The 25,578-nt window shown below is 39.5% G+C and overlaps 1 protein-coding gene across 3 annotated transcripts in view; it reads left to right on the forward strand.

The window, feature by feature from the left end:
- The window catches only part of NELL2 (neural EGFL like 2), a 287,493-nt gene that overhangs the window by 24,891 nt on the left and 237,024 nt on the right, over window positions 1–25,578 (forward strand). For all 3 annotated transcript variants that reach the window (XM_032493267.1, XM_014564018.2, XM_032493268.1), the window contains exon 4: window positions 25,054–25,204. In XM_032493267.1, coding sequence (XP_032349158.1) covers window positions 25,054–25,204 — 151 coding nt within the window. The remainder of the gene's footprint in view (window positions 1–25,053; window positions 25,205–25,578) is intronic.

A 25,578-nucleotide genomic window follows, 5' to 3' on the forward strand; every position in this document is an offset into this window, starting at 1 on the left:
ACAGGTTCTAATTTATATCCAGTGAAATGTACAGAGGCTAAGTGTACAGCTCAGTGAGTCTGACAAATACATATACTGTGTATCCTGTATCTCGTGACTCTAGGTACTCCAGTATTTCTCATGCAAAAAATTCAGGCATCCTTGTACCTCTTTCCAGCTGATCCCTCCACTCCTCTTCTGCCACCCCGACTTTTCAGGAAACTCTGATTTCCATAACCATAGCTTAGTTTTGCTTGCTGTTTCTTGTGTCTAGATTCCTTTGTTCAACATAATTTTTTTGAGATTCATCCATGTTGTACATCTGAAATCTGTTTTTCTTTATTGTCATCGTATAAATATTTCACAGCTTGTTTTTACATTCTTTTGTTGATAGATATTTGGGGTTCTTTCCCATTTTGGGCTATTATGATTAAAGCTGCTCTGGAAATTCCTGTACAAGCCTTTTGTGTACATATACTTCCCTTTTTATTGGTAAATATGGAGGAGCGGAATTGTTGGCTTCTAGTATGGGTATATGTTTAACTTAATAAAAAACTATTGAACTGTTTTCCTAGGCACTTGTACCATTGTATCTTCCCTCCAGCTGTCTGAGAGTTCCAGTTGCTCCATGTTTTCTCTTACATTTGGTGTTGTAACAGTGTTGTGAATCTTAGCCGTTCTAGTGAGTATATAGTGGTATCTCTGGCTTTAATTTGTATTCCCTGATGAGGAATAATGCTAAGTACCATTTCCTGTGCTTACTGGTCATTAAGATATCTTTTTTGGTGAAGTTTCTGTTCAATTCTTTTATTTACTTTTTATTGTTTTTTAAAAATTATTGAGTTTTAGGAGTTCTTTACATATTCTGATTAGAAATTAGTCATCATACATATATATGCATTGTAAATCATTTCTCTCATCTGTAGCTTGTCTATTTTTTTTTTTAATGAAGTCTTTTGATGAGCAGAAGTTTTAGCTACCTAGGGTAGCTGTAACAAATTACCACACACTTGAGTGCTTAAAACATCAGACATTTATTCTCTCACAGCTCTGAAGGCCAGAAGTCTAAAGTCATGTTAGCAAAGCTGCCTTTGAAGAGTCCTTCCCTGCCTCTTCCTTCCTTCCTTGCCTCTTCCTTCCTTCTGTGGGCTCCCAGCAGTCCTTGGTGTTCTTTGGTTTGTACCTGCCTTATTCCAGTTTCTGCCTCTGTCTTCACATGGCCTTCGGTATGTGTCTCTGTGTTTTTGTGTCTCTATGTGCTACACGGCCTTTTTATAAGGATATCAGTCATCGGCTTTAGGCCCACCCTAAACCAGTATGATCTCATCTTAACTAATTCCAAAAAAGGTCGCATTCTGAAGTTCCAGTGGACATGAATTTTGGGAAGACTATTAAGCCAGTAGACTTGCCTCTTTATTTTCTTAATGAAATCTTTCGGTAAACAGAATTTTTTCACCTTGATGAAATCCAGTTTATCTATTTTTTTTTTTAATTTTATGACTGATGCTGCCTGTGCTCTGTCTAATAAATCTTTGCCAGCCTGAGTTCTGAAAGATATCCTCCTGTGCTTTCTTCCACAAATTTCGTAGTTTGTATCTTTTATGTTGAGGTTTGTAATGCATTTTGGATTTGTTTTTGTTTTTATGGCAGGAGATGGAATTCAAGGATGATTTTGTTTTCCATACGGACATCCAATTTTTCCAGCATGATTTACAGAAAATATTATCTTTTCCCCTTCGAATTGCCTTGGTGCTTTTGTCAAAACTTATTGAACATACCCATTTTTCTAGACTCTCTGAGCTTTTCTTGTATGACACTGCTCTTATTACTGTGGACTTACAGTGTTGACATCAGGTAATACGAGTCTTCATCTTACTCCTCCCCTCCCCCGTTGCTCTTTTTCAGGATTGTTTTGGCTATTCTAGGCTCTCTGTGTTTTATTGGGTTTTGTTGTCTTCTTCTAAAGAATACTGAGTTTTTGTTTTGTTTTGTTTTGTTTTTTTCCCTGATAGACAGTCACTTCACTGGAGGATTATCATTATCCTGGGAAGGCTTGGTTTTAGGATTTGTTAAGGTGACTCTGGAGTAGCCATTACTCTGTAGCTAGAGCGGTTCCATGGCCTTTCTGGCTTGAATGCTCTTGGTGTTCAGAGAGGTCTCTCCACTCTGGATGGTCATAGCCCAGTGGCTTGTGTGTGTGACCTCTGGAATCTCTATTCGGCTCATACTCCCCAGGAGCTGTTCTCCACCAACCTCTTAGAGTCTTGTCCGGTGTGTGCACAGCTTAATAATTGGCCAAACTTGGTTCCTGGGAATCTTATGCAGATTCCTGGAGCTCTTCCTCTGCACATCTGTCTTCTGCCTTCTGTGCAGCAAAGACTGTGGCTATCTCTTTGAGCTCCATCCATCTCCCCGTGCCTCATTTAGGAGTGTGCACCTAGGCAGAAAATCAAGTTTCTGGCATGTGTTTGTCCAGTGACTAAATAGAATTGATTTCTATATTTTGTCTAATTTTATAGTTTTATATAGTAGTAAGTACGTCTGATAGCCGTTGCTGCATTATGGCTGAGACAAGAAGCGTGTGCAATCCTTTGGGAAGTAGAAATGTAAATTGTATTACTAGTTGGCTAGATTCTTGAAGATATCTAATTTTAAAGGATTTGATCTAGAAAGTTGAGACAAGGTACATGATAGAGAAGTAAGGACTGTGATAAAGACCATGGGGTGCCCTTAAAGAAGTTCAGTTACTTCTGGCAGTCAGGGAGACTGCAAGAATTTTGAAATGTCATAATGTAAAGCCTGCCAATTTCTGTTCTCTTCTATCCATTGTACTTCCAGCTAGGAGATTTCTGAGGCATTGCCCAGTGCAGAAGTGTTTGCTGGTCTATTTATTTTAAAATGTTGAATTTTAATACTATTATTATGGTTTCCCCCCAATAGGTAGTTAATGCCAACAACAAAACACTAGTTTCGGAATATTAAAAATAGCGAGCTTTGGGGTCTGCTTGCTCATAGTGCTTTGCAAAACTACTTGTTATCTCCTTAAATTCAGACATATGAACAACTGTCCTAGAAAGACATTTTTAGCATTTTAAAAGACATCTCTTTTCCATGTACTTGACCTACTCCTGCCTTGGAAAAAAAGGAGAGAAAATGAATTGCTGCATTTACCATGGCACCTTTCACTTACTCATAGTACAATTGGTTTTAAGCTAGAGATCTCTAGGAAAAAGTGGTTGAAATTTCTGTTGACCCTTTATGATTCATTGCTTTATGAACCTGTATGATTCATTGCTTAGTTACAGTTTGTTAAGAGCAAATACAGTATATATTATGCCATTTAGAAAGAAAAATAAAGAGCCTTGCTTAGAAAAATACATTTCAACATCAAAGCAATATATAAGCATTTTCAGCCTACTTTGGGCCAGTTTGGATTTTGACTTTTTGATTATGGAGAGACATTAACTACTTTAAGAAAGGCCACTATATAAAGTGACTAGGATGGTTTAGTCAGTAGTTCGCAACCGTGTGTATTGTATAATAAACCTTTTCTAAAGGAAAAAAAATTCTGACTCCCATTATGTACCTAAATTATTTGTATTATATTGTTCCTTAAATTTATGTAAATGTAAAACATAGTATAAATTCCCTGTGCTAGTAACACTTATACTACTTTTAAATCAAAGCACATTTACAATTTAAATACAAACAAAGCAGTAAATACAGATTAACAACATTAGTTTAATATGATGGATAATGTTTTGCTGAAAAACTAAATCGTTGTTTACAACATAAAAATGGTGGTGACTGCTGGGATGCAGGTTCTTTTTTAAAATATATTTTATTGAAGTATAGTCAGCTTACAGTGTTGTGTCAATTTCTGGTGTACAGCACAATGCTTCAGTCAAATAGGAACACACACATATTCGTTTTCATATTCTTTTTAAGCATAAGTTGTCAGGTTCTTTTAAGCCCGATTCATGTACTGTGAGATGATTCAATTCTGTCATCACTTTGCTGTGAATACTGTGAAACCTTTCTTAGCATTTATTCAGTATTGTTACTTGGCCATCCCTTGGTCTGAAAGCCATTGTGTGTGTGTGTCTTCCATGTATCTTTTGGCATTTGTCTCTGTCAGTTATAATAGTACTGTTGGGGTCAAGGCAGTTACTGAAATTTCATGACAGTCCTCCAGAAAGTGGTTTCCTAGATGTGCAAGTGTGTATTAATACTGACATTAAACATTATTATCAAAACAAGTCACAAAATGATACAGTTCTTACAGGTAGCCTAGGGACTGTTACGAAGGCATCCACACACATACAGTTTAATAAACCATCTTGCAGGGTGGATTTGAAGAGGCAAAGATTAGATGCAGGGAGACTAGGAGACAGTGGTCCAGAGGTGGGATATCCAGAGCTTGACCTAGAGTGGAAGTGGTGGACTGGAAGAGAGTCAGTGGGTGGTGACTGATCACTGGCCCCAATAGTCCAGTTTATTTGAGAGACTTTATTTATTCATTCAGTCAGTCATTTCTTCATTTGACCACTCATCACAGGGGAGGCTGTCTTCTATGATGACTAAAAATCTTACTTTTTTAATTGAAGTATAGTCAGTTTTACAATGTTGTATCACTTTCTGGTGTATAGCATAATGTTTCAGTCATACATGAACATACATATATTCCTTTTCATATTCTTTTTCATTATAAGTTACTGCAAGATATTGAATACAGTTCCTGTGCTATACAGTATAAACTTCTTGTTTATCTCTTCTATATATAGTAGTTAGTATCTGCAAGTCTCTAATTCCCAATTTATCCTTTCCCATCACCCTCCCCTTGGTAACCATAAGTTTGTTTTCTATGCCTGTGAGTCTTCTTCTGTTTTGTAAGTAAGTTCATTCTTTTTTTAAATTTAAGATTCCACATATAAGTGATACTGTATGGTATTTTTCTTTTGCTTTATGGCATACTTCACTTAGAATGATTATCTCCAGGTCCATCTTTGTTGCAGCAAATGACATTATTTTATTATTTTTTATGGGTGAGTAGTATTCCATTGTGTATATATGTGTGTGTATATATATATATACACACACACATTGTGTGTGTGTGTGTGTGTGTGTGTGTATCTCTCTCACATCTGCTTTATCCAGTCATCTGTCAATGGACATTTAGGCTGTTTCCATGTCTTGGCTATTGTAAATAGTGCTGCTGTGAACACTGGGGTGCATGTATCTTTTTGAATTAGAGTTCCCTCTAGATATATGCTCAGGAGTGGGATTGCTAGATCATATGGTGAGTCTATAAAAATCTTACTTTTATCATCTGTCATTTCTTCATGTTTAGTGAGATAAAAAAATGTAAAATCTTGGTAACTCATACGTTCTCAATAAATGAGGGCTATTACTAATCCATTCACATTTATTGGGTTTTAAATTATGTCAGGAAATAGACTAAATTGGAATAGAGAAGACCTGAGTAGCTGTATTCAAGGCATTCACAGTGTAGTGAAGGATACTGATGTGGAAGTAAGTAAATGTCCTGCAGTCTGGTAAGTTCTGCAGTGGTGAACTCCGTAGCACTCAGTGGACTGCATTCTGAGGAATAAGTCATCACCTACACCAATTCTAGCAAGGTCTTCTGGACTGAGTCCTGGAGCAGGGTGCTTGACTGAGTGGGAACCTGGACAGCATTTAGGGCCTTGTTTGACAGGCCAACGAGGTAAGGAAGGACATTCCAGGGGGAGGCACAGCATTTGCAAAGGTACGGGGGAGGTTCAAGAGCTTGGTGCACTTGGAGGTGCACAAGTGGTTCGGTGTGTATGAGATGCAGCACGCATGTGGGAGAGTGGGCGGGGATGCGCTTGGAAGGGCTGCGACAATAAGACAATGTTGAATTCTGAGCATCCGAATGGAAAGCTGACCTGTGGCATCTGTCTTGCAAGCGTGTGCCATTGGTTGTGGGAGAAACTGAGAAAGCCTGGCTTAATTAGTGTAGCCAAGTCCAGCTGCCAGCAAAGCGATCCAAAGCTATGTCCCCAGATGGCAGGCAATAGTGTTGTCATGGGCGAGAACAGCAGAGTTATTATGGTCCTTTTCAGTGGCGTCATTATGAAAACTTCTCATCGTGATCATAGTCCTGACAGCACCCTGAGGGAATGGTAGTTTTCAAGTGAAAATTTCATTGAGCAAGTTGTGTTAGGAGTTTGAAAAAAAATCCCAATAGTGGAAAGAACTTTGAATTAGATTATTACCAGTACACATTTCATATTAATGTTCTGCATTGAACTGCAGGGCCTTTTTGGAAAGCATTTTTGTTCTGATATTATTCAATATTCAAATATTGATATTATTTTGAAGATAATGCAGGATTTTTTTGCTTTTATCTACTAATGCTCATGTTCTTAGTCGATATTTATGAAGAGAAATCTCATGGATGCTTAAAGCACTGATCTGGATTATTATGCCAGATAATTCTGTTTTTATGACATGTTGCATATCATTTATATGTAATCAATCATCTCTGTTTTTATCTAGTACAAATTTCTTTTTCTTTAGAACCACTGTTGTAAGTAACATGAAAACATAAATATAGACTGGTTTTTCTAATAACGATTATAGTGCCTTAGTTTTCTCTAAAATGTTTGGAGTTACCAAGGTTACCCAAGGGGCACATAAATATTCTGCAGAAGCATAATTAGCACAATGGTACAGAATCATCCTTCACAGATGGTATAAAGGAATCAGAGACAAATTTTACAAAGATCATAATGAGAGCAGGAAGTAGTGTGATATAAATTCACTCATGTGGTGCAGATTGAAGTGCGTGTGCGGAGGTGTGGGAGATGCTCAAAATTAAGCCCCCTCATCACACTCTGAAAATTGCCATCTTGCAGTCCTCAGGTCCTCCTCCTCAGATGTTAAAGCTGTGCTTCCAGGCCAGCAGAAGAAAATGTCATCGTTTAACACATTTCCACTTGGTCGATGAACTCATCTCCCCTTGTGGCTGCTCAGAACCGTTGATGTGCGTGTTGGAATGACTGTTCATATCCACATCTGTTAGAGGGGTGTTCTGTTCTTCCCGTGACTTTTCTGTCACGCACTGTAATAAAAATGTAGGTGTTTTAGTTCTGCTAGAAGAGCTGGAGATGTGTCCTATTAGCTGGCATTGATGCTGGACTATTTATTTATCCCTATTTATTTATTTATCTATCCATTTATACACATCAATTTGAATTCTTTGAATATCAAAGTGTGTATGTGTGTGTGTGTGTGTGAGAGAGAGAAAGAGAGAGAGAGATTAATTGGGCACTTATTATGTGCCAAGCACTGTTCTAAGTGGTCTGTTTGTCTGTCTGTCTATCTATATCCTGACAATGATTCTATGTACTATTATTATTCCCATTTTACAGGTGGGAGCCAAAGGAACTGAGGCCTAGAGCTGAAGCTAGAAAGTGATGAAAATACCTTAGACATTCAGCATACACTCACTCCAGAGTGCAGACACATGTTCAGAAATGCTTATTCAAAATGTAGGTACATTTGTGTAGTGAAAGATTGGTGATCACGATACGTATATTACCTACGTAATTCATGTTGACATTGCTTACAAAAACCATTTTCACAATTGTTCCATGTAAGTAGTAGTTGTTGGGTTTTCAATATAGCCAACAACGTAAGTGCTCTGACTGACCTTTTGACGTATCTCCGTCGACATCATTTCAGACATCCTTTTAGTGCTTTGGGGAACATTGTGATACCAAATTCTGGTACCATATTTCTCAGAGGGTCTCATTACCTTTAATCAGGGATATTTGTATCCTGCATCTTCTAAATACTGAAGACAGGTAGAAGGATTTGAAATGAAACCTATCGGACTTCCATTCCTAGGTAAATTTTAACAATGAGAGAAATAAACTCTCTGGATTGTGGTTTGCTCATGTTGCTCTTAGAGAGTTGAGGCTTCTGTGAGGTGCATTTTGCAGCATTACAATCAAGTGATCTCCTGTGCAGGTTTCACAAAGGCCATTTTCCTTGTGGAGCTCACATCTTTTAGGAAGCTATTCTCCACTGATTTGTGCTTCTGCTTTAAGATGATTTCAGGATATTGTAATAAAACTGGCACAATATAAGTCCTTAATGCCGCAGAGAATTCTGAATTGATTTAATGTGGACAATCTAATCCATTCAGTTCTGTAAGGAACATTGCCGTTACCAAAAATGGGGCAGAAAAGTCAGGGCTTTCGCAATCAGAAAACCAAAATATAGTTCTTTTCCTCCAAAAATATTTGAAAAAAATATCTGGAAGGTAAGAATCAACTTGTTAAGAAAACCACTGTAGAGTTTTCTTCTATAGTGTTTGGTTTCAAGGTAGCTCTCCAGATGCACGGCTGTGGTGGTAATGAGATGAGATGGTGTTGGAAAGTGCCCACGTGGTGCCTGGTTCATAGTAAGCAGTCGCTAAATGCTAGCCTGTGTGCCCAGTCCATCAGCTGTGAAGGAAGGTTGAGAACAGTGTCTGCAGTGGACAACCTGGGCTCAAATCCTGGCACTGCCATTTATCAGTGAGAAACCTTCAACAGTGGTTCTCAACCACAGACAGCTTTGTCCCCCCAGGGGACATTTGGCAACGTCTAGAGACATTTTAGGTTGTCACCCTTTGGAGTGGGGTCCTACTGGAGGCCAGGGATGCTGCTAAACATCACGCACTGTTCAGAACAGCACCTCCTGCAACAAAGAATCGTCTGGTCCAAAACATGTACAGTGCTGAGGCTGAGGAACGCGGACCTCAGACAAGCAACTTCATCTCTTTGGAAAATACGGACACTGATCGTGCCTGTTTTGCTAATAAGAAGAAAGCACTTAGAAAAGTGCCTCGTACCCTAAGCCCACAGGAGATGTTAGCTCTTGTTATTCTTTAAACAAAATTTCTAGAAGGCTATGTGCCGGGCACCAGCCTAGATGGTAGGTATACAGTGGAGGTGGAAGGGAAAGGGGCTCGGTCCCTGCCCGCGAGGAGCTTGCTGTTTCTGACTGCAGGGGGCGCCGCTAAGGTAGTAGGATCACTGTGGGGGCCACCTTGTGCTCTCTCTGCTTCCCTCCTCTTAAAGCAAAGCTCCTTCTTCATCTCTTTTTAAAAATCTCTCTTTTAGACTCAGAAGATCCACCCAAAGAAGACTTATTAGCCCAGGTTCCCCATCACACTCATCTGGACTTTAGCATCACAAACCCCTCACCTGGATCCACATGCAGGCACTGCCAGCCAAGTGTAATTTGAGAGTCGGGGTCAGGGGTCTCTCTCATGCCGGAGGCTCTCCAGTTAGAGAATGCTCTTCACCCCAGGACCACCTCTCTTCCTTCCTTCCTGGCTTTGGGTATCTTAGTCTTCATCAGTGCGGGGATCCCTGAGTCCCTTCTGTATCTTCCTTCCCTTGTTCCTTCTGAGCTGCCAGGAGCATCTCAGGCTCCTGCTCTTGCTCCTGTAGCCTCGTGTGGCTCAGCAAGGGGGAACCTCCACTCCCTTTACAGATGCTGTTTTGGGAGGAGATATTCTTAGGGTCCTAAGTGCAAAGCTTGGATTGGTTTCACACCTAGAGGCTGAGCTTTAAAGGGTGGTCTGTGTCAGCGCTTTTAGGCTTGAGTAACTGAGGCCTTATGCCAGCCATTCCCAGTTCCTGAGCCAGTTCTGCCCAGGACAAGTATACCTTGGGGCCTCACCCTACTAGTGTGGGCGTGCGACTCATTGGAATTCACTCTGCTAATGATTGGTGCCTGGAAAGCTCTGTCCTGCAATGCCTACTGGGTGATACTTTTCTGTACACCCCACTCTGCTGATCCAGTTCACTTAACTGGGCTTCTGCTCTGAGCCATACAGTTCTTTGAGTAACACGGTGTCTCTGAAAAGGCCGATCACAGAATCATGATCTGTTCCTGACCACCTGTCTAGATTTCTTACCCATCCCACCTCCCTTCCTCCCACATGCCTTGTGTTCCAGCAACATAGAATCCTGGCAGGTCCACGAAGATACCGTGCTTCTGTTCACCAGATGCTTTGCATAGGTTGCTTCCTCTGCCTGGATTTCCCAACTTGAACCAAGCCAGAGTTCACCTTGACTTCTTTGACTATTAGATGTTGAACTCCCTCCTTCAGCATCTAGTCTACAGCCTGCTCAGTTATCCCATCCCTCCGTCTCATCTTGGCTTCCAGATTTCTCCCTTGCTCATCGAGGTGCTAGGCATTCTGAGATCAGCCTCCTGGATTTATGAAACCAGAATCTATTAGATTTAAATCAGCCACAGCATACTGCAGTAGCTTGAGGACCGAACCATCACGTATACCATTGCTTCTCTGAAAAATGCAGGCCACGGTCCTAAAAACTGATTGGCCAGCAATGTTTTAGAAACAGTCACATTTATAGATTGAAGACTGACCACAGCAAAAATGTGTGTGTGTGTGGGTATATGTATATATTAACACTTACACACATATAGACACGTGTTTATCTATACTATATTTATATCTTCTGCAGTACTTTATGAAACAAGAGAGAAGAATTAATAACACTAAAAATAAGAATTCAGAAGAAAAACAAAATTAGAGTATATTTCTAGTGAGTGAATGTGGAATTGTACAGATAAGAGAGCGAACGCATGCAAATGAGGAAATCTGTGAATGAATCGTTAGATGTTGGTATTTAAATAGGAAACATATTGTTGACGTTTGGGCCAAATTACCTAAATTAGAAATGGTAAGATATCTTTCACATATTCGTATGTAATTCAGAGCCATCTCCAAATGTGGTATTAAGGTAGGAATACCCATTTCATCTTCCAAATGCTAGAAAGAAAACAATTTTGTGGAATTGGAATATGAACCAAAGAGGAAGAAATATATTCAGATAGGACATTCTGGGATGAAAGGAAGCAACTTGTTATAAGCTACACTCAGATGTTATGGTTTCAAAGGAATTTTAAACCCCAGCAATTTTCCTAGCCTGAGCTAATGAGATTGCTGGACCTATTACATAGGATGGGCCAGACCTCCCTGGTCCTCTCCATAAACCTGTGTAGCAGGGTCAGTTGGCATTTGCCCTTGAGACCATCAGGCATCACCTAGAGATGTGCAGTGAGCCCAGGGTTGTAAACCTTGCTTCAGTGGACAGTTCGGATGGGAGGGGAATGCTGTCTTTAGACAACCAAGGTCGGTATGTTGTTTTATCTTCCAAACCTGGAAAAGGAAAATTAATTCAGCTCTATTCAACAAGTATTTATGAACTCCATCTCTCTGTCTTGGCCTATAATTGCCAGTAGTTAGGAATAGAAGTAAAATGTACAATTCTTGCCCTCAAGGAGGTTAAAATCAGTCTTGCTGAGGATGTAAGACTAGCATATAAAGCAATTAGACAAGAAACAGAAAGATACAAGACAGCACAAGGTGCTACACTGAAAAATAATGGAAGTTTGTGGTAAACAGTCAGCGCTGTAGACCACTATGAGAGGAAAAGAATTGTCAGGAAGGTGGGGCGTGACATGTTGAATCCGGATTGCAGTGTAATTCCAGGATTATTTTAATGCCTGGGTTCTCCTCTGTTTTTGAGTGTAAAATACAGATGAGGAAATTGTCTGTGGAGCCCTGTGTAGACTTTTCACATGAATAGTTTTTTAAAATCAAATTTTACACAGCAAAAGAAAAAGAAAAGCAAGAACACTAGTTTGTTAAAGTGTTCTGAACGTTCTTTGAAGGTCAACTCAAAACTGTCCCCAGAACTGATGGGGGAGCTGAGACAAGATGAGTGCAATGTTTTCATTTGTTTTTTGGCCATTCAATTAGAAATGATTTTCTCTGACATTCTAGAAATTTGTAACATTTCTAAGAAACTACTCAACCTACACTGTAATCATCTGAGGGGAAAGTTTTGAGCCTGTTATTAACTGATTATTCATTTTTCTGGGAACATCCTCACCTCAGAGTGTTACAAAGGGATAAGTTCTTTTCATAAATCTAGAATCCCCCTTGCAGCCTTGCTAGCTCATTCCATGGGGAAAGAAGAGAGTCTTTGGTCTTAACATATAACAATATAAACACTGTCGTAAAATTTTTTTGTATGTATTCTAGTTTTGTTCATTGGAGTTTTCATCTATTCTACCTTTTAACTCATAAATATTAAACTGGGTGGTAATGCAAAGGAATATTTGAAGGCAAAATAAATCTGTAACCCTTTACTGAGTTATCTGAGCAAAGAACAAGGTACTGTTATGAAAAGGCATAGAAGTAGGTGATGAAGTCATCAATGAACAAGACAATTGGCCACACTCACTGTTTTCTACATGGATTGTGCCAAGAAGGGGAATTACCAAGTTGATCCCTGTACTTGGAAAGCCCATCATAGAATGAGAGATGATAGGATATGCCCCTCAATGTACGTGTCAACAGCAGTGATAAAACAGGAACTATTTGCCTCTTTTCTGATTCTGTAGCATCTAGGCTTGTTCAAACTAAGCACATCATCACATTGTTTCGGTCTTCCTTTCTAGACATAAACATACCTAAAGTTATAAAATAATTACTCTTAATTTAGGGAAAATTGTTTGTTGCTACCAGGGGTCAGTAAACTATGGCCCTGCAGACCAGATTTGGGGCCTATTTTTGTATGACCCTTTGAGCTAAAAATGGTTTTTACATTTTTAAATGATTGTAAAGAAATAAACATAAATATAAAAGAGTATGCAACAGAGATGTATGTGGCCTGCAGAGCCTGAAATAAATACTGTCTGGCCATATACAGAACATTTTCCTGATACTTGTTATATTCATTTTATTTTTTAATTGAATTATAATTAATATTATATTTGAATTCTAGCAATATTATGTTTGTTTCAGGTGTATGGCATAGTGATTTGATATTTGTATACAGTATTAAATGATCACCACTGTATGACCAGTTGCCATCGGGCACCAAATGGAGTTGTTATATTATTGACTAGATTTCCCATGTGTACTTTGCATCCCTGTGACTTATTTATTTTATAGCTGGAAGTGTGTTCCTCTTAATCCGCTTCACCCATTTTGTCCATTGCCCTACACCCTGGCAACTGTCAGTTTATTCTCTGTATCTATGAGCCTGTTTTGTTAAGAACTCTTCACTTTGTTTTTCAGATTTCACATGTAAGTGAAATCATATGGTGTTTGTTTTTCTGTGTCTGACTTATTCCATTTAATATAATACTTTTCATGGCTATCCATATTGCTGCAGATGACAAGATTTCACTCTTTTTATGGCTCAGTAATATTCCACCGTGTGTATATGTGTGTGTGTGTGTGTGTACCACATCTTCTTTATCCATTTATCTGTCAGTGGACACTTAGGTTGCTTCCATATCTTGGCCATTGTAAATAGTGCTGCAATGAACATAGGGATACATATAGCTTTTTGAATTAGTGTTTTTGTTTTCTTTGGCTAAATACCCGGAAGTAGAATTGCTGGACTGTATGGTAGTTCTGTTTTGAATTTTGGGAGGAACCTCCATTCTGTTTTCCATAGTGGCTGCCCCAATTTATATTCCTGCTGACAGTGCATGAGGGCTCCCTTTTCTTCACATCCTTGCCAACAAGTTTCCCTTTTTTTTGATAATAGCCATTCTGACAGATGTGAGGTGGGACCATATCAAACTAAAAAGCTTTTGCACAGCAAAAGAAACCATCAACAAAATGAAAAGGCAACCTACTGAATGGGAAAATGTTTATTTGCAAACAATATATTCGATAAAGGGTTGATATCCAAAATAAAGAACTCATACAACTCAATTGAATGTCAAAACACAAACAACACAATTAAAAATAGGCAGAGGACCTGAATAGACATTTTTTGAAAGAAGACATAGAAATGGCCAACAGGCACATGGAAAGGTGCTCAACATCACTAATCATCAGGGAAATGCAAATCAAAACCAAAAGGGGATACCACCTCACACCTACTGATCCTTGTTTTAAAGAATGACACCTCATGGACCATCTGCATGAGTCAGGGAACTTGGAGAGATGTATTACTTAAGGGATGGGATAAGCTCCTGTAACGAAGAGACCCAAGGTGCAGTATTTAATTAAGAAAGAAGTTTATTTCTCTCTCACTGAACAGTCTAGAGGCAAGCAAGTGGTTCCAAGGCTGATGGGTAGCTCGTCCACGTGGCATAGTCTAAGGCACCACGGCACCCTTGTCCTCACTGAAGAACTTGACTTACTGCCACAAAATCCTGAGTCCAGTCTGAGAGAAAGCAGAGTTGGAGAGCCATCAGTTTCCTTTTTATTTTTAATTTTTTAAAATTTATTTTGTTTTTTAATTTTTCTTAAGAAATAGGAATTTTTTTATTGACATGTAGTTCATTTATTGGTTTCGTTTTTAATAATAAAAATTTGACTGCAGTACATGTTGCTTCTACTTACATCCTGTTAGCCAGAGCTTCAGTCACCTGGTCACTTTAGCTGGGATGAAGTTTCTAGCTGGACGGCCACGTGCCCAGATGAAAGCGGGGAGTTTATTACTAAAAGAGAAGGTAATTACTGCTGCTGGAGGACGACCAGCAGTCTCTGCCACAGTAGACAGTCGTATTGAATTACTCCTGATCTTCATTGCTCAGCACAGAGCTAGTGTTCAGTGTATATTTGTTGAATTAATCAAAGTGAGCAGGAAACTGGAGGCAATACCTTAGCCCAGGATTGGGCATTACCGGAGACATCCACGTCTTGAAATGGGAGGGACGTAAGCCTGGTAGGGTTAGATGTTAGGCTCCTGGGAGTGGAGTTTGTATAGCTTTTAGTAAGGTGAAGTCCAGAGATAAGCTTAGACAGTAAGTGAGTCTGCTGTGCTTTATCCAGGGGTGGTATCAGCACTTAAATAACGAATTTAATTTAGAAAAACTCAGAGGAGTAGGAAGGACTCCAAGAGAGTGGTAAGATGGGGTGGTGGGGGAGAGCATTGGCATGAGTGGGAATTGGGGGTGGTATCCAGCTTGCTAAATGGGCGAGTCCAGGAGCCCCACACAGTTCAAACTCAGGCAGGCGTCAGTTGATGGATCTAGCATTCTGACGCTTTTTAGCAGGATTCATCCATTCCTGACATCAGAGGTCCCACCAAGCAGATGGGTGTGCAGGGCACAGTTTCGAGTTCTAGGCTGGGGAACAGCTTTGTAGGCTGGGCCAACATAGCAGGGCTGGGAGATGATTCATTTTAGAGACAGAACAAATCCTCAGATTTATTTTTTCATTGTTGTTGACTCTTTGAGCAGGAAGACTCAGTTCTGGGCCTCACTTCTGATTTTCTGGCATCATTATCATAACTGGCTCCGAAACGGAGGGGAGACAGGGCTGGGGTCTGGGGAACAAGGGCAGGGGTTGATTTAGGCCTGATGTCTCAGACTCTGGATTGAGAAACTGATTTTACTGAGTCCCATGTCCTTTGGTTCTTTATAATGCTGCTTTCTTTCTTGCAGTGAAAATAATAATTGTTTTTAAAAAAAGCACAATTTTGATAGGGTGATAAATCACAAGTAACTGATACTTTGGTGTCTTGTTATTCTAAAATAATTTGATTATTGTAATTAAAGAAGGATAAAAGCAGAAGCAACTCCAAAAATTGATGTCTCAGGTCAAATTGGCCTCTTAGGTGGGAGATGAAATTGTGTACTTCAGCACTTCAGCTCTGCATAATGGATGGGGCACCAGTACTGTCTCTTTGGCTATTCAGCAAAGAGTCTGTTAGAATCTGCTTGTGCAATCTGAGGTTGCACAATTTATAACCTTCACATTTTATAGATGTAAAACTACCTTATAGATCCCTATTCCTATTCTTATCAATTAATAGGTACAATGAAATATTGAAGACATATAATAAAAGTCTCACCTTGATCCTGTATATTTTCTTCCTTCTTTTTACACTAATAAATCTACAAAGCCAAGCCAAACAGTGGCAAACATGTGGATAAAAAGATAACCAGCTTTTTGAATGTACATATATATTTTTCTCTCTTATCCATTTCAGGGACTGTATGAGTATTTGATCAGACCTCAAAGAAAATAAATGAATGACTTATGATTCACTTTTTACCTAAAAATTTAATTTATATATATTTCTTTTGAATTTCTAGTTACTCTCTTAATAGATGAACATTTTACAAAGAGTAATTATACGTTTAGTTAAGACATAGCTAGGTACTATATATAGAATAATTTACAAAAGAGAAAAATTACCTAATTGATTAATTTGTACACTTAACTATTAAGGTAAGTAATTTGTTAATTTAAGCAAAACCTCACCCATCATAACTGTATCAGTATAGGAAGGTACAGCTGAGCCTTTTCATCTACTGTTAAGGGTAAGACCAGTGAAAACTCAACTTTTTTTCCTTTCTTCTTTTTTTATTATAAAAGAAATTCAAACGATCCATTTATTCAGGTTTTCTATGGTTTTAGTCAAGGCAGAAGCGTGTTTTGTAAATTACGACAGTCCATGAATTTAATTTTCCTTATGTATTTAAGACATTGGCTCAGGATATTAGATAACGCATTGTATGCATTCAGTTTGGGTAGAGTCAGATGTAATTTTGAGCCGCTTTAAATAAAGGTCTAGCAAATGACTGATTCTTAAATCTGCGACATACGTTCAAATGATTTTGTTGAGGCTGCTCTCCATAGGTAAGGAGGCAGGAGCAGCAGGAATGCAGCCAGTCTCTTAAAGCTGTGAATGACGTCGCCATTAGCATCATCATCATCGTCATTGTCATCAATCATCATATTCCCTTTTATTTGCTTAGTATTTCTGCCTACTTGATCTTATTCTCGAGCAGTATTGCAGTTGGGAAAAGAGATGATTAAAGAGGAATGCTGTTTCGGCTCGTTTACCTCCTTAATTTTGCTGGTAACAAAGCAGCTGGTAACTTCACTGGTGAGGTTCTGAGGGACTGCTAACCACTAGCCAAAAGCACTAATCGGATTGTAAACTCAGGTGCCAATTTTAATTTTAATCTGCAGTGCAGATTATAACAGTGAACGAAACCAGAATACTTAGACTGGTTGACCAGTACTGCTCTGTCTGAAGGAGAATGTACCTCGGAAGCCAATTATCCTCAGAAAGTCACTTGTTAGCCAGAGAGCAAAACAACAGAATGGAATAATCTTAATATCTTGTATTATGTCTGTTACGGATAAAAACACTTTAATTTTAAGCTTCACAGCATAGAGGTGTTTATTATTTGTAGCCCCCTACATCCTGACTACATTTTGTTATACTTTATTAATGAGAATTCCAACATTTTGAGTCGTAAATGACTTTTTTACTAAATCCAGGAGTAGAACTACTATTTGTTTTTGTTTCTTTGATTCATTCATGAATGCTTATGTCTCTGATCATATTCATGTATGTATGTGTATTTTTATGCGGTTAGGTATTCACAACATTAAGCCAACAAACATTTTTGTAAATAATACATGAAGCTACAAGTGTTTATTATGCATTGAGTCAAATTATAATTAATTGCAGATTTGAAAGACACTTTTGAAATTGTTTTGGGGTTTAACAAAGGGATATTTCCAAGTTGGTTTCCTAGGAGTATGACCTTGCACTCCCCGGACCTCGTAATGTAACGGGTATAATAGATGTCTAAACTGTGAGGATGTGGCGTCATTAGATGTGAATTTGTTGATGAAAAAGTTGCAGATTACTCATACATTTTGCCCAATAACTTTTTAAGGAGAATTACTTGAAAATTATCTTTTTATTTATTTATTTATTATTTATTTTTTAAACATTTTTTATTGAGTTATAATCATTTTACAATGTTGTGAGAATTATCTTTTTAAAAAGCTTTTGGTTTTAAAATTTACTGCGGTTTACATCTCAGTAGTTTTGAGTGTCAGCTGAGAGATTATATGATATGAATAGTTATGCAGATTTGAAAAATCCAAAAGGACCCAAAGATCAAGAAAAATGTATTTATTTGTCTTCAGAATATATTTTTTATGAAAGCTAACTTAAAATGAGGGTTTGTCTCCTCTCCAGAGTGTGCTCCTGTCGTGTTCCTGTCATAATAGGAGGCCTGGGTGGGGATTCTGGCTGTGACACTTGAACTTGGTAGGTTCACTCCTACATCCTCTCATATGTGCCTTTGGTCGGTCTGTTGGAGGAGGTCATAGAGAGGACGTGACCACCAGTTGACCCAGGAGCTGGACCCGGGTAATTGGAGGCTCCTGGCCCCTCCCATCCTTGAAATGTATGTTCCACCGTTCCCACAGTGGGAGCCCTTTCCAAAGACACAGCCTGAGAGAACAATGTGTTGTTCAGACCGTCTGGATGGTATATGTGACTGAACCTAGTGAAGGAAGGCCTCTTTGTAAACTTTTAAAGTTCTGGTGGGCGGGTCTGGAGATCTACTCGACTTGTAGCCGCCCAAGATAAGCCCAGGATATAAATTCTCTTGCTTGCTAAACTGGCCACCTACCAACCTGGAGTGGTCTGCCTCTTCCTGCTGTCTCGCCTTGCGCGCGGTGTATGGGGCCAGTTTCAGATTGCACTCAGGAAGCTCCCGAAGTTTTGAACCAACAAGTTCCTGATAGAGTAAGTTGACAGAAATCAGCTTTGATTTTGAGCCGCTTATGGGGATAATCTCCAGTGTCTTGGTTCCTCTGTGTCTCTTTCTCCTCATCTGTAATTTCTATTACTGTGGAGCTGATAGTCCCATTTATTTAAAGTTACTGTGAAGCTGAAATGAGATTGTTTATGTTGAAGGACTTGGCAAACTGTATACGTGGTGTTAATCAAATTTGAATGGCTTTTAAAATTGTCATTATTTTGCCTTTAAAGTTTGTGCTGTAAAGGCGTGGATATAGTGAAGGGAGGGTAAGAGCAGTGGACGCCAACTGTAATAGTGGTTCTAACTTCATATATTTCTAACCTGAATTTAGAAGACAACAACCTTTCATAGAGACTGGGGTGGGGAGGAAGGTAATCTGGTGAGTTTTGGAACATTCTAAGTCAGCCTGAGGTTAGACTGTTTTTATAATTGAATTTGCACATGGTATTTTTATTAGTCTGGTTATGTGGCGGGAAATCAATTTAGGTTTCTACACACCACCGGCGGGACAGAAACCTGTCAGGGGACAGAGGCACATTTGATTCATGGTGGCAGTTGCAGTGATGCAGTTTAAGTGCAAAAGAAGAAAAGATTTCTTACCGATTTCTTTGTTATTGGAAGATGGACAAATCCCTTTTACTAATGCACTAATTACCCAAATCCCTTTACTTTTACTACTAATGCACTAAAGATACTTAAAAAGCTCCACTCTGACTCTTTTTCAGTAAGCATCCATATTTGCTACCACGTATATCCTGGCATTAAGCGATAGCCTAGTTTAGAACGGAACCAGTCTCTCTCTCCATCTCACCCTCACTCACTTTCCTTTCTCCCCTAAACTGTGTATGTGGGGAGTTCATGGCACAGTGTTTAAATCCCTAGAAATTGTTACTGCAGCCACATAGGAACTCATCACTCCATCCCGGTAGTCCCATGACTGAAAATGAGTATTTTGATGTAATTGCTCCTGAGCGGCTCCATTATTTATTAATCACTGCTTTAAAACACCACTTGTTTTCTTAGTGGGAATTTTAGGCTCTGCACACAATAAAAACGGAAAACACTGAAACAAAGTTTTGTTTTAAACTTGAGCAGTTCTCGAATTAAAAAGACAATACAGCATGCGCGTGCTGGTAAGTTTTCTGTAAGGCTTCGGAGTAACATTGAAAGACCCCTTTTCTCAGCCTGTTTTTCTCTGAAGAGGCAGTTCAGATGATCTTCCCAGCCCTTCTTTGACAAGAAAGTCAGTTGACTTGGATTTTTGTCCATAAAAGAATGATCATTCACAGTTCTCTAGAAACTAGAGCGTGGCAGGCAGGATTTGATCTTCAGAATAATTTGATTGCTAGAAACTTTTATGTCAGTTGTCATCAGTGGAAACTGATACTTTGTGGCTGAACCTGGGTTGCTTAGGATGAAAGTAAGCTCAGAAAGTTGCCACAAGGGTCTTATGGCTTCTGATTTTTTTAGTGGGTTCTACAGTCTCATTGCTTGTAAGATTAATAATAATGTATCCCTACTCCTAAAAGCCACCACATGGTGTTGTTAATGCGGAGTGCAGCTCGTCATCTGCATAGCTGGCATTGGAGCCACATTATTCTGGGCTCACAGTTGGTTCTCATAACCACCACACTTAATTTTTTTATGTGTTCCTAACAGCAGATCTTGCTCAAAAATTGCTCAATAAATAACTGAACTTAATTATAAATCTTGAAAATGGAAATGATAACAAAAATCAAGTAAAATTAAGTCTCACATGGTGATTTCTTTGACTTGATTTTCTGGTGAGGACTAGAGCTGTTTTCTAGTAATAATGCACAGAACCACAGAAGTCTCCCCCAACATTATATAATCCTTGAGATGAAAAGCAAAGGCAGGAATGCTAACTTTACAAACTGGGAAGCAGAAATGCAAATGGAGAAGGTGACCTTTCTTTAAAATCACTGCTAAGCGAGTCACTTAAGAAACTAAAAATATTATCTTATATAATCACTGTTTTTCTGGATTATTTTCTGTGTTGGTACTCTCGAATTTGCCTCTGTTTGTGAGTGGCAATTGAGCACAGATAAGGGTGCCACGTTCAGGAGGCAGTGCAATTTAGTGGAAGGAATGCTGAACCAGAAATTATCATCCGCATTACACATCTAGCATGCCGGGTGCCTTTGGGTGAATCACAGGATTGTTCTTTGACTTGCTTTTCACATTGAAAAAGGCAGTAGTAATCGTTGCCCTTGTCAAGCTTTGTGAGAATAAAATGGAATGTGGGTTCAAAGGGGAAAATATATTATTTACACATTTTTGAAGGACAAGTGTTTCATGGTACCAGATGTGCAGCGTTATGTATAGTACATGTATAGAGTTATATGTGTTTTCCCTGCTGTGCTGCAAATGTAGTGTCTTTATGGTCCATCCTTTTATCCTCCTCTCGCTCCTGTGATTCCATGATTTGCCCAAGCCCTCCTATGGCTTTAGGTGCCATATTCCGATGACCTCTGCATCCATATGGCCAACTGTGACCTCTCTCTTGAGGTCAGATTCTGTAGTCCTGCCTCCTACTGGACTTCCACATGCACGTCCTCAGAAATGACCTCAGAACGACCATTTCTAAACTGAAATCCCATCTGGGTACCACTGTGCTCCCACTGCCTTTCTTTCATTTTTTCTCTCAAGCTAGAAACTTTGGATTCGGTTTTCTCCCTTTCTGTTGCCTTTTGCAGGTGTTTTATCAGTGACCAAATTCTGCTTTCTAAAAATCTTTTGAATTCTCCTCCTCATTTTTTCTGAGCTACTCCCAGAGTTCAGGCCTGCATCAAGTCCTTCCCAGACTCAGTCTTAATGAATTCTTGAAAAACATGTTTTTAAAGGGAACAATACATTAGGGTTGGTGGGAGATGGTGTTCTGTGGACAGAAAGCTGAAAATTATGGTGCAGTCATGACTTACACTTCCTGTAGGTGCTCTGTCTGTCACATTCGGGTAACTTATCTTCACCTGTGTCCTGGGCCCCTGGGCTGGGGATGCCAGATTCTTGCAAGCCTCAGTTTTTAAACCTCTGTGCAGTGAACTTGGTTAATTAGGGATGGAAAAAAAGAATATCTTTTTCCCCCATCTCTACAGCATTAGCTGAATGGGGCTTCTGTTGACCAGGGTTGTGCTGGAGGGTTCCTCCTTCCTGCAAGTACACCTTAACCCCCATAGTGGGAGCAAAATAGGAAGGTAATGGTCTTGGGGGAGAGGTTAGACCGGACAAGAGATCGTGTCCTGAACTGTGTCCCTGCATGAGTGAATAGCTTCAGTCTAATCTGGATGGAGACCTTGTAGGACCCCACTTACCACCCTGGTGGGATGGAGGATGGTTCCATCCTGCAGTTCTCCTTAAGCATCTCAGTGCAGAGATCCAGATTCACTCGGTGCTTCATGAATCAAAGTGCCTGGCAGTCAGTGTGAGGAGCAGGAGCACTGTACCCCCATCACTGCTGAGAGCCCACAAGGTCAGTTTGATTTGGGGAAGGGCATTTAGGGATGTCAAAATGTGATGTTTAAAATGTGGGAAAAACCAAAAAATTCAGTGAATTCAATTCAACCTGAATTGCCAAAGTTTCTCAAGAGTTTTCTCTGTGTTCCACTCTTTTCTCTCTTCAAATAAACTCCGACATGGCTACCAGAGAAAGTTTTCCAAAATGCAGGCTGCCCAGTTTAAAAAATGGTTTCCCTTCAACTACACATACCTTCATCATGTTTTCAATCATGATGACTTACATTTTTACCAACGATACTCAAATGTAATCCATTTTTTTAGATCCTTCTTCTTTTCTTCGTAAGGTCAGTCTTCACATGTCATTTCATCTGAAAACAGAACAAAACAAAACAAACAAAACCCCACAAAAATAATAGTATCTCTCAACTCTTCCCACAAATCTGGCTCCAGAATCAATGGAGAATAATAGAGAGATTTAGTGACGGTGTCCTTTGCATACCAAATGACAAAGCTTCCTAAAAATCCTCTGTAAGCATCTCTTTTCTAAAGTTCTACCTTGTCAGGCAGTTGCCACCATTTCTAAATTCCTTTTCTTTCACTCTAAGGGCTTAAGCTCCCTGGGCCACACCTTCGCATCTCTCTGTGACTCTGATCATCACTTCTCTATTCAATGTGGTCCTTCCTCTATTTCTCTCATTTGCATCCCTGTCACCCAGCTCAGCCAAACAAAGGATGCTGTTCAAACTCCACCTGCCTGGAAAGGGGCAGGGGAGGGAGCATAATAAATATTTATAATTTAATTTTAATTTTCTTTTATCTATCAAATTAAAACAAAGTAATGAAGTTTGTGAATGAGTCACTTGTATATACATTGGAGTGGATGAAAAGTTAATACCAGATAAATTATTTGCACAGAATCACATTCTGTTTGCCTGCTTGAGGAAGCGGAAGGTTTTGGAGCCTGGAGGAATTGTCTGGCCTGTCTCCACAGTCTGTCTTCACTCTAATGGAGTCTGGGGAGAAACTGCTACATTTACTGTAGCAGAAATTGCAGATTATTGTGATGCTTCTGAGTTGTGTATGTTGAGTGCAGCTGAGGATGTTTCTTTTTGGAAATGAGAGAGTTTCTTTTTCTTTTAGCTTTGAACAGATGTCCCATGCCTGACTTCATTGCCCTGGACTGGGTGCCTGCTCCTGTATCAGTTACTGTGGATGGGAGTAGGTGATGCTCTGACTGGTCAGGGTCCTTCTCATATAGAGGAAGTTATGGATTAAGAATGGGGAGGGATCGTTTTTCCGTGGTAGATAAGAGATATTGTTCCTTATTTTTTCAGAGAATAAACTGATAATGGTGACAGAAACAACTCGTCCATTACATTGACACACAAGGTCCTGCCTGCATTGTCCAGCTTTGCTACCCAGCCCCATCCTCCAGTGTCTGCTCTTTGCTGTTTCAGCCATGTCCTGCCCTTTCACACATCTGTGCTTTTTCGCAAGCTATTCCTAGGACTGGAAAGCTTTCCCTTCTCTTCTTTACCTGCTGGACTCCTGATCAAATGCATCTGTTTTATGAGATCCTTCCTTCCAGACAGTATTGGCTACTTTTCCCTCTGTAATCCAGCCACACTTTGTCCTACATGTATATCATTTCTTTCCCTGTATTGGGATTATTTGTCCCTTCCTCTATTTTATGGGTATCTTGAGGGCTTCTCCATGTCTGTGCATCCTCAGGGATAGACACAGACCAGGCAATTACATTTTATTCCATAAATTTATGGGACTGGAAATGCAGAGAACTTTGGATTCATCCTGTAATCTCTGTTTCATCACTTGTGGTTCTTGACCTGATTTCTGCTGCAATGTTCCCAAGGGAATGCTTGGAAATGTGTGGGAGAACTTTGAGTCATCACGATGACTTGGATCGGGTGCCACTGGCATTCACTGGGCAAGGACCAGGTGGGCTCAGTGTTCTGCAGTGCATGGGACAGTCTTCCACTGGAAGGATTGTTCCCTCCAAATGCCAGTATTTTCCACATTGAGAACTCTTTATCTGGCCTAGCTAGTCTAAAGCATGGAAAAGAAGGGGATGATTTGATAACAACAGAAACTGTTTTTCTGTCTCCCAGCAATCCTTTGCACACTCGATGAATTAGGAGAGCCTTAGGCTGTGTTAGCAGCTGGCCTGAATGATAGGTTTTTCCTGTCCACTAAATCCAGTTCTATCCTTTGCTATCTCTTCCGCATCCTCTGGGTCCAGAGGTTGGAATGCAAGACTAAACCAGAAGAAAGTGCGGCGCAAAACCTTCTGTTCTCCCAGTTCAATCTCTTGTCTGAGCTTTCTCTAAGCCTGGGGAGAGGGACGTGGGAATTAAATTCTATGTATTTCTTTCCAAAATAGGGTAAGATAATTTGATCTTAATTTTTCATCCATTGCACAGAAGGCTGAGAGTGACTAATTTCAATGATCTTTTAAAAAACCTATTTATAGCAAGCCTTCTGGCTACAGATATCAGTGTGGAAGGTGGCACATAGATTTACATCCAGTTTTCTGTCAGGAGGTGTCAGGAAAGCTAAACCGCACTATTGTGGTCTTTTAGGAACTATTCTCCAAAGGACCTTCTTTTGTTCCTTGTTGGCACCGTGTCACTGACCGTGAGGCTGTGGTGTCTAGGATATAGGAAGCATGTAAGGAGAAAACTTGGACGCTCACTTCTTCAAACAGGGTTCTTTGATTCTTTGCCTCAAAGGCATTTTTGAAAATAAGAGCCTTGAAACACAGGCTCAGTAATTCATGTGCTTTACTGTCCTGTATTATATGTAACAAAAAGTCTTTTTGAAAGATTTTTACCAGGGGAGTCTGGAACTTGGTATTTTTCAGCAATTACTCGATAATGTTTTCTGAAAGCTGTTGCATGGAGAAGATACTTTATAAAGCCAAATTCTAGTCTATTTACTGTATGCTTCTTTTTTCAGATACTCCCAGAAGTATAAAAGCATCCACTGCTACAGCCGAACGGTTTTTTCAGAAGCTGAGAAATAAACATGAATTTACTATTTTGGTGACCCTGAAACAGACCCACTTAAATTCCGGAGTGATTCTCTCCATTCACCACTTGGATCACAGGTACGTGTGGCTGCTGGAGTTCCCTGTGTTTTTATCATATATGGTTAAATCAACACATTAAAGAGGAGTAAACAAAAGCAAGCTATGCATGATTGGTTTAAAACAGCAAGAAGAATTTTGCTACATTATGCAAAACCACAGACACAAGTAATTGAGATCAGCCTAAAAGCAGAAGGAGCTTTTGATGTTGCTAAGAGCACACAGAAGTCACCATTCCTAAAACACATTTATTAATGACTAAATTCCTCCCGAGATGTCTTCCTCAGTGTTAAAGTCAAACATACTTCTTCTTAATTGGTGAACAGTTAGCCACAAAAATATCATATTCTCTCTTTCTTTAGGATACTGCCTGAGCTTAAAGTTTAAAGTCTTAG

This window comes from Camelus ferus, chromosome 12 (assembly GCF_009834535.1).
Source record: "Camelus ferus isolate YT-003-E chromosome 12, BCGSAC_Cfer_1.0, whole genome shotgun sequence".
Classification (NCBI taxonomy): Eukaryota; Metazoa; Chordata; class Mammalia; order Artiodactyla; family Camelidae; genus Camelus; species Camelus ferus.